General features: G+C 43.5%; 1 protein-coding gene across 6 annotated transcripts in view; it reads right to left on the reverse strand.

Annotated features, from left to right (window-relative positions):
* The window catches only part of LOC137518306 (ATP-binding cassette sub-family B member 5-like), a 232,054-nt gene that overhangs the window by 17,838 nt on the left and 199,963 nt on the right, over positions 1 to 14,253 (reverse strand). For 5 of the 6 annotated variants that reach the window (XM_068235978.1, XM_068235980.1, XM_068235979.1 and 2 more), the window contains 6 exons: positions 11,932 to 12,087; positions 9,956 to 10,099; positions 9,758 to 9,862; positions 8,130 to 8,207; positions 5,683 to 5,766; positions 4,020 to 4,223 (listed from right to left, as the gene is read on the reverse strand). In XM_068235978.1, the coding sequence (XP_068092079.1) occupies positions 4,020 to 4,223; positions 5,683 to 5,766; positions 8,130 to 8,207; positions 9,758 to 9,862; positions 9,956 to 10,099; positions 11,932 to 12,087 (771 nt within the window). The remainder of the gene's footprint in view (positions 1 to 4,019; positions 4,224 to 5,682; positions 5,767 to 8,129; positions 8,208 to 9,757; positions 9,863 to 9,955; positions 10,100 to 11,931; positions 12,088 to 14,253) is intronic. The other variant, XM_068235981.1, reaches the window with a different exon arrangement.

Below are 14,253 nucleotides of genomic sequence, written 5' to 3' on the forward strand. Positions count from 1 at the left end.
TGGGTGATTTTTATTTTATGGGCGAGCCGGAGAGGAGGCGGAGAGAGTCTGCTACGTAGCCAGGCACATGGCTACTTATAATTCACTGCACTTGCAGTGTTTACTTCCTGGAGCGGCCGCTGATTAGCTGGCGGGACCACGTGATGCGGATAGCTCCGCTCACGTGGTCTCCGCAGCTTATCCGACAGAACAGGCGCACCAAGAGCTGCTTTTAACACGGCTCTTGGTAGCATCATCCTCCACCACCACCAGGCGTTGCGTTAGGGGCACGTTATGCGACCTATAACGTCCCCTAAACACAACGTCTTGGTGAGAAAGCAGCCTTAAGGGATACTTAAACCATGGATAAAAAAAAAGACGAACCGCTGACAACAGAACACTCAACTGCTTGTCAGCGGCTCCTATTTATGTGCAGAGAGCTTGCAGCCTGCTGAAAGCATCCAGCACTTGCAGCAATCACTGTATGTGCATCTGAGCTGCCGCCAGCCGGCCCTGGAAGCGACATCCAGCGTTTTTTTTACTGGCTAATAACCGCACCGCATGGTAACTGCTGACACAATTGGGGTTACAAATGCTCCAATTCGGTTACATTAATTTGCAACCAGAAGGCACTGGAATTGTGTGACCAAACTGTGTGTTTAATGCAACATTTAGCTGTTTGTTTGAAAACGCCCTAAATTTGTCAGGAGACAATCCTGTCTCCTGACATGTCATAATATTATGTGCCTTTGCACTAATACCCAATAAGGCCTGGGACCCACTACAGATCGCTGATCGCAGTCACAATGGCTCCGCATTTTTGCTAGCGTTTTTTTTTAATGCATTTTCAGCAGTGATTCCTGACGTTTTTTGCAGCGATTTTATTTTAGTGCTAGCAATTGCAAAAGCGATTGCGATCAGCAATTTCAGTTTCTGGAAGGGCTTTTGAGTAAACTGCAGGTTTCTGGGTAGTACAAGAGCTAAATTGCTTTGAAATTGCTATGTATAGCCATTGAAAAGCAATTTTGCAGTGATGCTATACTTAACACTGAATCACGATTGCTAGAAAAATGGTACAAGTTGAACGATTGTAATTTGGGCTCACCTCCATTCACATTCAACTGCCGGTGATCCCAAACCGCTGCTGAAATTGCTCTAGTGAAATCCTATCAGAGACATTTGCCTTTCCATAGGCCAGCCCACATATCCAATACTTAGGGATCACTCTTCCCAAATCTACTAAAAGGTCTTTACAAAAATAACTATCTTCCACTCCTCAATATGGTTAAAACTGATTCATCTAAAATCTCCAAAACAGAACTTTCCCATGCAGGCCAGGCTGCAGCTTTTAAAATGGTTATCCTCCCTAAACTGAAACTACACCAAACTACAATCCTAATTATCTAAATTCTGTTGGAGATATAAAAAGCACAGGGTTGCCATCAATACCCTATATATTCCTAAAAAAGATGGTGGGTTTGGTCTCCCCAACATCCACCTATATTACTATGTTTCCCTACTAGAAAGCTCTAAACATTGGTGGTCCCCTACAAGTTATAATCTCTGGCTACATTTAGAAAGAGAGTTCTTTCCTTCCAACCTCAAAACCCTGCTTTCAGCCGTAATATTAAAACTCCCCTATACTAAACCACAGCTTCCTTCTATGTAAGAAATTATAAAAGCATGGCAATTTATACCTCAGTCTAATTCATCCTCAACAATCAGACCATATCCAACAAAAAATTCCAATCCAAATAGTACAATTGGCCATTCCCAACCATTCAATCAAAATTTGGATAAATGCCAGCATAATGTATCTAAAAGACTTACTTCACGACAGAAACATCAAAACTTTCCCTTCTCTTCAATCACAATTTAAGCTCCCAAGAGAGGACTTCTTCAAATACGCACAGCTTCTCTACTGATTGCCTAAACCAATAAATATTCCATCAATATCAAGAGCACTATATGCAAGTTTAAACTCCACTATACATGTCAAAAGAGGCATCTCATTATAGTATGATTTTCTGATCCATAATAACTCCCCATCACTGCAAAAATTTGCCTCAGCTTGGCCAAAACTAACTAATTGTAAAATAACTTGCAAACACCTATCCCAGGCATCATCTAACATTTCTAAAACCTCTTCTAATATACTTCACTGGGAGACTCATCAAAAACTAACTCTTGATTGGTACCACACCCCGGTAAAGCTCTCCAAATTTACCCCCCAACAGTCCAACTTATGCTGGAGAAACTGCAATACTTTATACCACATCTTATGGGAGTGCCCTTTACTTAAAAATCTTTGGATAAAAATAAAAGAACTAGTAAGTGACCTCATAGGCTATACCTTTGCACTATCCCCCGAACTGGCCATATTGCATATTAATCTCGAAAATGTTCCCCTCCGTCAGAGCTGGGACAAAGTCCTTCAGCACCCTAGGCTGAGACATCAAAGTGTGCCCCTCCATCCCTCCCACCACATCCGTCACACTCTGATTGCCAATAGGCTAAGAGATGCCCCAGGGCCCCCGACCCCGACCCCCCCCCCCCCCCAACACCTTAATCTCTAGTTATCTGGCTTGCAGTTACTGCCATGTATCCCTTTTTATTATTTCTTTCTGCTTCATACACAACAGGGGAATGATAGCTGAGTGAATTGGGTGCCCCCTCTTACACTGCGCCCCGAGGCTTGAGCCTCTCTCGCCTCTGCCTCGGCCCAGCCTCCCTTACCAAAATGCAGTATCCCATATACTATATGCCATAAGACAATTAATACTACTCCTATGGAACTCCCCCTCAATACCGGAACCTTTCCAAATACTTTCTTTAACAACCCACAACCCTAAATTACAACTCCTCTCTAATAAAAAAACAGAGGTACTTAACTCTCTCCATTTAATATCTAATTTAGGCCATCATGGTACAGTCCATCAAATCATTACCTAAATACCTAACTGAAACTTTCATGTTTACGCCATTGTTAACATTTTTCTGATTTGTATCCTTTACTTTTAACTGTATGATTTCTGATTGCTACATATAATACTCTGTATAGACTGTAGAGACAGAGGCGCTCACTTCTGCATTTAGACCCATTGAGTTATGCTCCTTTTTGCCTGGTGAAGCGGGACCACACCTGCGAAACGCGTTGCACTAAGTGGAGTTAAATAAAAAAAATTTGTTTTGATATATTGTGACTCAATTGAGTTTTATATTTTCGAGGGAGGTAAGTCCACCTGAACATCCCCCTCTTTTAGACGTTTTTTAAACGGTTTTATTCTACTCTGGCGCCTCTGTACACCAAGCCTTGCTGAAATCTGCATAGAGGTTCGACTTCCCTTTTATATATAATAGCCCTTTATGGCTCCTAACTGGTTTGTCATATCTCCATTGACTAATTCGAGTTATAATGCTTGCTAATAATGACAAATCGTTGCGCCTCTCCTTCCTCCCCCCCCACGTATGTCCAGCTGCAGGCAGATGGCTATGCCCCTGCAGCTATTGCACTCTCATCAACTATCTCATACCTTTATCGGGTCTAGTGATCTGACTAGTCCCATCCCCTCTAGCTACCTGTAAATGATGGAGCATCGCTCAGCCTCACAATAATAGCTACCTCCTATTTTAAGTAAATGGCGACCCAGATGTGGAACGGACTCACTCACAGTTACACAATTCTAATTCTAACCACTCTTATTACTGCTTAAGTTAATAGTTCTATCTTGTGTATTCATATGATATTAGTACAATTCCAATTGTTCAATACTGTTATTTTGAAAAATCTTAATAAAAATTATATTGAAAAGAAATCGCTGTAGTGGGCCCTAGGCCTTAAGGTACATTCACACTATGTTCTTTGCATAATGCACATGTTATAACGTAATAATGCAACACACACTGTGAACGTGAAAACGCATGTGCTATTACATAGCATAGACAATTGCTATAAAATACATGCATTTTCACACATTATCCCCAAAAGCATTGTAGATGGCGTGTTAGGAAAACATGATCCATGGCTCAGGAAAATGTACCTTTCCAGCTGCCTGAAGTTCCTTCTTATCTCGATTAGCAAAGCCAGTGAGGGCTTTAGTCTCCAGCAGGCCAGTGATCACAAGGACAGGCGCCATAGCCAGCAGCAGCAGTGTCATCTCCCAGCTAAACGCAAATGCAATCATAATGGACAATCCCATACTGGCCAAATTCTCTGCAAATAAGCCAAGTCTGGATCCTGTTGCCTGAATACAGCGATAAGAATGAAAACAACAAAATATAATTAATGATGCAAGAAATCTCAGATCGATCACATTTATTACTAGATACAGCTCAGAAACAATATTAAAGACAGGAGTGAGAGAGAACTTAGTGAATTGAGGCCATAATATTTTTTTGTTTGTTTCTTTGTCATGCATTTTTTGGTAGACTTGCAAAGTTCCATTCAGTCGTAGCTAATGGAACACAAAAACAAACACGCCATAATAACTGTCCACATGTTTGGTACTGAAATGGTGTTAAAATGTTGGATATGGCAGTATTTAGGTATTCCAAATCTGATATGCTGAATTAAAACATTAACACTAATCCAGATTAGTCCTCTACATTCGCCTCAATGAGAAGGGGGTTGAGTGGCAGCTAAGCCACGCCCTCTCCTGCATTCCAATTGGCAGGGGTAGTGTATGGCAGCTCAGCTATGCCTCCTCTCAGAAGGCAGCACTGGTTGGCCAGAATTGCAAGGGGGATAACAAATAGCATCAGCCATCAATTAAGATTTTTTTTATGCGTGGAATGAGGATGCAAGCTTGCATACTGAATATATATATATACATACAGGTATATAAATAAAACAACATACCTAGGGCTGTTTATAGGTATAGTCAAGCCAGGCAGGTGCCTGGGGTGACAACTGTAGGAGGGGGCACCAGAGCTAATCTACTTTATGGAATTTGTATAGCCAACTTCTAGTTCTATTAAGTAAGGGATGGATGGGAATTTTAACACCTAAATGTGCACTACTGTGCCCACTGGATTTGCAGGACAATATTTTAACCTGCAAAGACCAAGGCTTTATATAAACAGCATAATGCTTATATAGTGGATATGCATCCCTCAAAACCAACCATCAGTATTGGAAGGGTTTATTATATGGGTTCAGTGAATTTGGGTCAGTGAGATGCATATGGCGTGGTAATATTTTGTGTATCCTTTACACATTTATTTTGAGAAACATCATTATTTCTATGTAAACTATCAAATTGTTATTGGTGCCATGGGTATAAACGCAGGGGGGCCCAGAGATGTAAGGGGGCCCCAACTACTTCTTCAAGGGGCTTCATCCTCCAGATCTGGTGTTTATGTGGCTACACTTGTTATAGGTGTGAAGATTATGATGTCTATACTTGTTTTATGACCTTTGTAAAATTGACCCCCAGGCAGTGAAGGTCACCAGGAGTAGGCAAGGGAAAGGGTGTGAACATGGGGAAGGAGGGGGGGCACCAAAGTTTTAAGGAGTGCCCAATAATTTGTAGTTACGTCCCAGATTGGTGCTCACAAAAGTCATTGATTTAGGTTATGAGCTTCTTGTTAAGGAGATTAGGGTAGAAAGACAAGAGATGCCTTGCCTGGGGTGCCAAATTGGCCAGAAAAAGCCCTGAGATGTGAATAAAAATAATAATAAAAATAAAAAAAAATGACATTTACCGTCTGGATTTGTGACGCCTCTAAAGCAAGTCTTGTTGTCAGAGCTCCTGTATTATTATTCTTCTCGTCAAACCATGCAACCTCCTTGGGAAAGGCAAACAAACATATCATTCTGTATTTTGGGTCATCATTTATAGTTTTGGTGTGAGAATTAACTAGGTTTCAGTGAACTGGGCACTCCGGTTTCCTCCCACATCCTAAAAAACCTACAGATAAGTTCATTGGCTTCCGCCTAAAATGGCCCCTAGACTATGATGGACATATGACTATGGAAGGGATTAGAATGTCAGAACTCTATAAACAACAATAATAATTACATCAACCTAAAATAGCTATAACGTTTGCCAATATTTTATCAAAAATCTTACTTTGTTCTTTACTAGCATCTATTTTGCTCATACATTCTCACATCTATAAAACAGGCTCCAGAGAGGAAGCTATATAATCTTCCTTCCTGCTACTACCTCTGCTCTCGATCTACTTTTGTTTCTAATGAGCATTTTCACACACAATTTTTCCTTTCCACACAATCATGAATTTTATCTAACAGAAAACATAATTTTTGCATCAGGGACAGCTCTAGGTGGCCCCGGGCAGTGAAAGAATCAGTGGTCCCTTTGCCCACCAATGTCAATGTGGTATCTTATGCACGGTAAATAGCCACGTCCATTGCGGACACTGCATAGCCGCCTTGTGCTCATGACACAAATGTTTAACTTTTGCTGAAATTTGCCACTACGTTTTGCCTCTGTCCCCATTGTCTAAACATGTGGCAACTTTTCTCCATGCTGCTGGGGGCGGGGCTAATGGGGAATACCTCCTGGCAACTAGGCTGCAGACGCCTTTACTAATGATGCATGCAGGTGCTGGTACAGCACACGGATGTGGTGTCACCGTGACCTGCAGTGACATGAGGGACAGGCAGTGATGCGTGCAGCCATAGTGACCAGGTCGTCCAGGTCATAAGCGCATGTGGTAACCCCCCCCCTCCCTGGGAATGGTGGCCCTGTGCATGTGCACAGATGGCCCATGCCTAAGGCTGCCCCTGTTTGCATCCACCTGTCCACCCATACCACTCATGGTAGCACTGTAAATGTTTCAACAAAGGAACCAATGTCATTTATCTGCCACCAAATCTCGACATGGTAAACTCATACCAGAGACAGAGCCATTCAGCACAGAACATAGTTCTGGCTCATCAACAATACCTTCAATTACAAAGAATACAGTAAAGGTGCTTACATAAATACAATTGTGATTGCCCATTCTTACTACTTCTATGTACAGTAGCATCTTGGTTATCCGGCCCAGGTGGGATTGCCTGATGGCAGTTATGTGTAATTTCTGGTTGCTTGAGAGTTCAAGCAATGGGCCCCGAATGTAACACTAACCTGGCACCCACAGAGCATATGCAGAGCAGTGTGCAGCGGAAACCACTCATCTGAGCATCGGGCACCGTCCCTCTTCACTTCTTGCAGCTGCCAGCTTCTTTACTGAATCCTCTACCCAGCTACTAATATGTCACATGGTCCAATGCTGGTCAGGTGACACATTGGCAGCCTATGGAGGTAACAGGCAGCTGTAGAAGAGGACCAGCACCTGGAGCTCTGGTAAGTGGTTTCTGCGCAGTGCTTTGCATTAAATTAATTAGGCAGAAAGAGAAGCTTGCCCCCATGGCTCTCCGCTAACTGTAGTACGAGAGCTTACCTACACAATCTGTTCAAAGTATTACAAATCTGTAAGTCCTCATACTTAAAGGAGTCATCAGGCAATCTATCCTACCGCCCCCTCCCCCGATCTACTTAACTGGGGCTTCCTCCAGCCCCTTGCAGCTGACATGTCCCACGCCGTAGCTCAGCTCTTAGCCGCTAGCCCGGGCCCCCGCACAGTGTCTCGCCAGGCCTTCTTCTACTGCGCCTGCACAAGTGCTGCTGTCAGTCAAGTCCACGTTGTCCGGATTGTACGGTGCAGGCGCGGAACTACTGCGCCTGCGCAGTACAGTCCTGACAACGTGAACTTGATTGACAGCGGCGCTTGCACAGGTGCAGTAGGGAACGACCTCAAGGACGCCTTCTGCAGTGGCGGGAATCACGGGTTGGCGGTTGAGAGAGGAGCTGCGGCGTGGAACATGTCAGCTGCAAGGGGTTTGAGGAAGCCCCAGGTAAGCAGACTGGGGGTAGGATAGATTGCCTGATGACTCCTTTAATTTAATTGGTAAAATTGGCCGATCAAGATTAAATGTGAGCATTTCAGCACCATGTGTAGTGTGTGGTGCCTAAAGACATCAACATTTTCCCACTATACATTATACAGCAGTGTTTTATTGCAGCGCAATGGGTGTTGCAACCTAGAGCAATGCAGGTGCCATGGGATGTTACATAAAGGACGGCTACTGGCATTACATAATGTGGCTGAGGTCTAATATCTAGAAATAAAATGTCACTAACCTGCCGTAACATTGATGAAAATGCCATGTGCCTTAATCGCATGGTAAGAACTTCACCTGATCTTCCAAACATGAAACCCTGAGATGTAAGACGAGATTGTTAATTCGTTATTCAGTTGTTTTTTTAAATTTCATTGTAAAGTGTTTACAATGCTGCAAAAAGAACGGGCATAACCCAACACCTCGCCCAACACAGAAAAATCTGAAGGTCCTGCATGCGAGTACATATTGTGACACTGCCACATGAGTTGGGTGCCGGGTGGTGCCACTACTTACAAAATATTGGCAATTTAGTTTACCAGCATTTTGCTATGCACTACAGACTTGCACACTCTCCTGTAAGTGCCTAACAAGAGCCCCCCACCAAATGCCTTACACTAACCCCCCTCTAAGTACCTAACAAGAGCCCCCCACCTAATGCCCTACACTAAACCCCCTCTAAGTGCCTAACAAGAAACCCCCTATCTAAGGCTTTACACTAACCCCCCTCTAAGTACCTAACAAGAACCCCCCACCTAAAGCCTAACCCCCCCCTCTAAGCACCTAATGCCTTACCCTAACCCCCCCCCCTCCCCAATTACCTGACCCTAAACTTCTTTCTAAGTGCACGAAAAGACTAACCCCCCCCCGCACTTAATGCTTAATCCTAACCCCCCTCTAAGTGCCCAACATGAAGCCCCCACCTAAAGCCTAACACTAACCCCCTCTCTAAGTGTCTAACAAAGACCCCCCCATCTAAAACCTAACACTAACCTCCCCCACTCCTCTAAGTACCTAACAAGAACCCCTTCACCTGATCCCTAACTCCCCCCCCTCTAGGTACTTAACAAGAACCGCCCCACCTAATGCCTAACCCCCCTCTAGGTACCAGGTCAGGAATTTTTTTTGATTATCTCAAAAACTATAAAAGACTAGTAAAAAGGCCCACCCGTTAAAAAACGGTCACTAGACCATGGCCACTACCTCCCACTCACCCCTCCCCCACCGATGTTCAAAGTTTATGCACACAGGGAGATTCCTTGCTTGGCAGTTGGAAAAAGCTGTTATTTCCCACAATGCAATGAGGTTCACAGAAAGCAAACTGTCAGGTCTGGAAGCACGGACACAGGGACACAGGAGGATGCAGGGACACAAGGGTTTTAATTATACACTAGTGACCTAAGCCCATTTGAAAACGGGCTCTAGGTCTGTCATTACTGCGCACCTGTCCCAACGGCTGTCCATGCGGCACATGCGCAGTAGCGCAAACGCACACACACACTCACAGGGACAGGACACAGAGACACTTAGGTATTATTATATAGGACTAGGCCTAAGGCCCGTTAAAAAATGGGCGCTAGGCTCTTGCCGCATAAGCTGTGCATGTTGCGCAGACATGCGTGCACAACCACCCCCCTTTCCCGGCCCCGTCCTCCTCCTGTCCCAATAGCTACACATGCGCAGTAGCCAAAACACACGCACACAGGGACAGGGGGATGACGCAGGGACACATGGGGTTTTATTATATAGGATGAGATGCGATAGAATGATAATTTTTCAGTGGAACCCCCCCTCCCCCAATGTATATTGAAAAGGATGTTTCTAACTTTCATGTTCCATAAAATCTGAAGCTGACTGGTAACATCAGACCTGTAAGAAGTATGTGACAAATGACACGATTCCAATAAATGTAAAAATGATGCAGTAAAAGTCAGATTCTTGTTTGATCTGGTTTGGATCATCAATTCCAAAGATCTGTCAAAAGAGGAAGCCATATTGTCTTTGGTTATCTAAGCGGATGCTTTCTTGAGAACAATATTTTCAGGTAGAATATCCTAATATACTTACAGCTATAATTTTTGCAAAGAAGATGGAGAAGGCTGGGTGAGCGGATCCGTTAATAAGTGATGCCAGTGTCCCAGCCAGGATGTACAGCCATTCCGACTGGTTTAATCTTAGAAGCTTCATGAAGGATACATTGGGCAGATCGTCCTATAAATCAACTCACAGATGTTAGAATGTGAATTCACACTATACATTCACACATTAAAATCCTGAAAGGACGTTCGAGGCGAACTAAAAAAATATTTTGCACTCACCTGGGGCTTCTTTCAACCTCGAGCAGCAGTCTCAGTCCCTTGCTGCAACTCCGGTGGTCCTCGGTAACCCTGCTGACCGTCCCGCAATAATAGGGACCCGCTGGTGGGGTCAGCTCTTCTGCGCCTGCACGGGCGCTCATGCCAGCACATCCACATCATCTGGCGCATACTGCGCCTACGCACAATTACTGCTGTGGCGAGGGACTGAGACTGCTGCTCAGGGCTGGAAGAAGATGCACAAAATATTTTTTTCCGTTTGCCTCTTAAGTCCTTGAAGGAGTACACAACAGTAACCAGCCATTTAAAGCAAAGCCATTTTCATTGTCTTGATTTGTTGAAAATTTGCATTAGGGCTAGGGGCGTAACTAAAGACCACTGGGTCCCCCTGCAAAACCTAACCCCCCCATTCCCGCTTTCTGCACAGGTAAATAGAACCAATGTTATTCAGTTGGCTTTCGATTTTTCTATACAGCTGATTGTTTTTATTGAATTGCTGATAAATTGAAAATTTAATGTATCACGTGTGGCCAGAGTGTTCAGGAAAAACACTTGAATTCTCAACACAGCTTACTTGCAAGCTCTGCTTCCATCGTTTCTCTAATGCTACTGGTTTATGTGCACCTCAGTTGTGGGCAGTAGGCAAGTTAAGGGCAAACTGTGCTGCTATATGTCTGCTATGGCAGCTGTGGCTATTAGTAGTAGACCCCTAAACAAGAGACTTATTTTTCATTAAAGGAATACTGTAGGGGGGTCGGGGGAAATGAGTTGAACTTACCCGGGACTTCTAATGGTCCCCCGCAGACATCCTGTTCCTGTGCAGCCAGTCACCGATGCTCTGGCCCTGCCTCCAGTTCACTTCTGGAAATTCAGACTTTAAAGTCTGAAAACCACTGTGCCTGCGTTGCCGTGTCCTCGCTCCCACTGACGTCACCAGGAGTGTATAGCACAAGCCCAGTATGGTCTGTGCCTGTGCATACAATCCTGGTGACGAGGACATGACAACGCAGGCTCAGTGGTTTTCAGACTTTAAAGTCTGAAAATCCAGAAGTGAACCGGAGGCGGGGCCGGAGCATCGGTGAGTGGCTGCGCGGGCACAGGATGTCTGCGGGGGACCATTAGAAGCCCCAGGTAAGTTCAACTCATTTTCCCCGACCCCCTACAGTATTCCTTTAATGAGACAGGATATCCTTCTGCTATCTCAATGGCCAATCAGGTTAAAGTGAATGTAATTACAAGTTTCCGCATTCCTCTCTCTAGATTTTCTATAATTATGAAGTAAGGGACTTAGTGCCTTTATTACTCTGTTCAGATATTGAACTGGATCCTTTCCGGCAGGGAACACATTTGTCTTTCAGTTTTCTGCGCGCATTTTTCTGCATACTTTTTCTTCACACTAAGGGTGTGTCTATGCAGGAAAACGCACGTGTTTTTTCACAGCAACTGATGTAATTGGTAGAGAAAACTGACAAAATGTGCAGACTCATGATGCTGAATGTCAGTTTTTTTTCTTGCGTGTGTGAAAAACACATTAAGTGTGAACTAGCCCATTGAATAACAGTTTTTCTGTGCAGAAAACGCGTACAAAACTGTGAAGTGTGTTCCCTGCCTCAGACTATAATCTTGTTTCATGTTTCATGGTTTCTTACTTTAACAGGAAAGTGCTAATGTATTGTTTTCTTTAATGCTTTCAATAAAGCTGTTTAATAGCGAAAAAAAAAAGTTGACCTCATCTGCATCAGCTTCTTCATGTTTGTCATCTTCTTTCTCCTCCACTGAGACAGGTTTCTGAGCTGGCAATTTAAAGACCAGGTTCTTTGTAGGGGATGTTTTTCCTTGTATGTCATGTTCATCTTTTTCACTATCTTCATCCGTCTGTGTTACCTGAAATGATCATACAGGCTATAATTTTCCGTGCTTAAAGGGAACCTGAGAATTGAAACGTCTCAGGTTCCATACTTCCCTGGGCTTCCTTAAAGCGGAATATAACCCAGCATTTCATCTTTGCTCTAAAATATTATTTACACCATATTAAATGCAACAAGCATTTTTTTTACTAGACCAGCATTGGAAGGGTTACACACAGAGCTTGAAAGTTCAGTTCAGTGAAATGTGGACGCATCTGAAGTTGTAGATTATGTTATCTTGTGTTTACTTAAAGAGGAGCTGTTAGGTATAAGGTATCAGAGAAAATAAACACATATATCAGTTACCTTGTGTTTACTTAAAGAGGAGCTGTTAGGTATAAGGTCTCAGAGAAAATAAACACATATATCAGTAGCTAAATATAGGCTGTACTTACATTACATATGCATTTCACTGTCCACGTTTGGATTTCACAGAATTTTTATATAGTATATGCAGAGAATGATGGTCCTGACAGCTCATGGCAGGTTCCATGTTTGTCTGTCTCCTATGAAGCCAAATTTGTGGTCATGTCCTCCCTGCTTCCTGATCACAGAAAAGCTTGTACTGAATAACAGTAGTGTGCAGTGAATATTAATTAGCCATGTGGCTAGGAACAATAGCGGACTCCTGCAGTGTACTCTGCCTGGAGATTTATCAGTGCTGTGCGCTGGACTGAGTTACATGCTATTGTTACTTGACCCTGTAACTTCTCATTAGCAGCCGAGGGGAGAACCCCAGAATGCTTTGCAGTATGGAATGCGGCTTGCGTCTTCTTAAGAGCTTGGGAATAACAGCTTTGCTGATAAGCACACATCAAATGTAAGAGAGATTTTTATCTTCAGTAATGCCTTTTTGGCTTCCTTCTAAACTGTTTAACACAGGAGAATAGAGGTTTAAATTAGCTTTTGTAGCCTGACAGTTACTCTTTAAAGGGACTCCGAGCAGTGCAGAAACTATGGAAAGATGCATATCATTTTAAAGCTCTCTTTCTCCTCTTTCTAATGATATATAAACTGCCACCCTACACCTTGTAGTTTTTGCTATTTTCGCGATTGAAATTGCCGCGGCCACGATTTCAATCGCGAAAATAGAGAAAACTAAAAGGCGTAGGGTGACGATTGTCGCCAGAAAGAGGAGAAAGAAAGCTTTAAAATGATATCCATCTTTCCATACTTACATTGTATTACACAGGGCGACTTTTTCCTAAATTCAGCAGCTCCATTTTGCTGAATGGAGCTGCTGACACTGGGGAAAGTGTCGTCCTGTGTACTAAAAGTAACTATGGAAAGATGGATATCATTTTAAAGCTCTCTTTCTCCTCTTTCTGGCGACACCTAAATCGTCGCCCTACGCCTTTTAGTTGGCTGCAGCAATTTCAATCGCGAAAATAGTGAAAACTAAAAGGCATAGGGTGGCGGTTTATATATCATTGGAAAGAGGAGAAAGAGAGCTTTAAAATGATATGCATCTTTCCATAGTTTCTGCACTGCTCGGAGTCCCTTTAAATGTATCAAGTGAGGAATGTGACACATTCTCTGACTGTGGAGAAGCTGCTGGACACAGAGAGACACTGAAAGCATGTCTGCCCTCAATACAAAATGAATAAAAACAGTTATTAATAAAATGCAAAGTCAGCTCACAAAGCGAAAAACTGTAATTTTGGGAACCTATAATATCTAAATGAATAATAATATGTATGCACAAATGCAAATATGATAACCGTATGGGATATAAAAAGTAGGAGAACATGTTTTTATTGAATATTATGTCAGGGTTTTAAACCGCTTTAAAGGGACACTTAAGTCAAACAAAAAAAATGAGTTTTACTCACCTGGGGCTTCCAATAGCCCCCTGCAACTGTCCGGTGCCCTCGCCGTCTCCCTCCGATCCTCCTGGCCCCGCCGGCAGCCACTTCCTGTTTTGGTGACAGGAGCTGACAAGCTGGGGACGCGAGTGATTCTTCGCAATCCTGGCCACAATAGCGCCATCTATGCTGCTATAGCATATATCATATACCATATAGCAGCATAAAGGGTGCTAATGTGTCTGGGAACGCGAAGAATCACTCGGGTCCCCAGCCTGTCAGCTCCTGTCACCGAAACAGGAAGTGGCTGCCAGCAGGGCCAGGAGGATCGGAGGGAG

This window comes from Hyperolius riggenbachi, chromosome 5 (genome assembly GCF_040937935.1).
Source record: "Hyperolius riggenbachi isolate aHypRig1 chromosome 5, aHypRig1.pri, whole genome shotgun sequence".
Classification (NCBI taxonomy): domain Eukaryota; kingdom Metazoa; phylum Chordata; class Amphibia; order Anura; family Hyperoliidae; genus Hyperolius; species Hyperolius riggenbachi.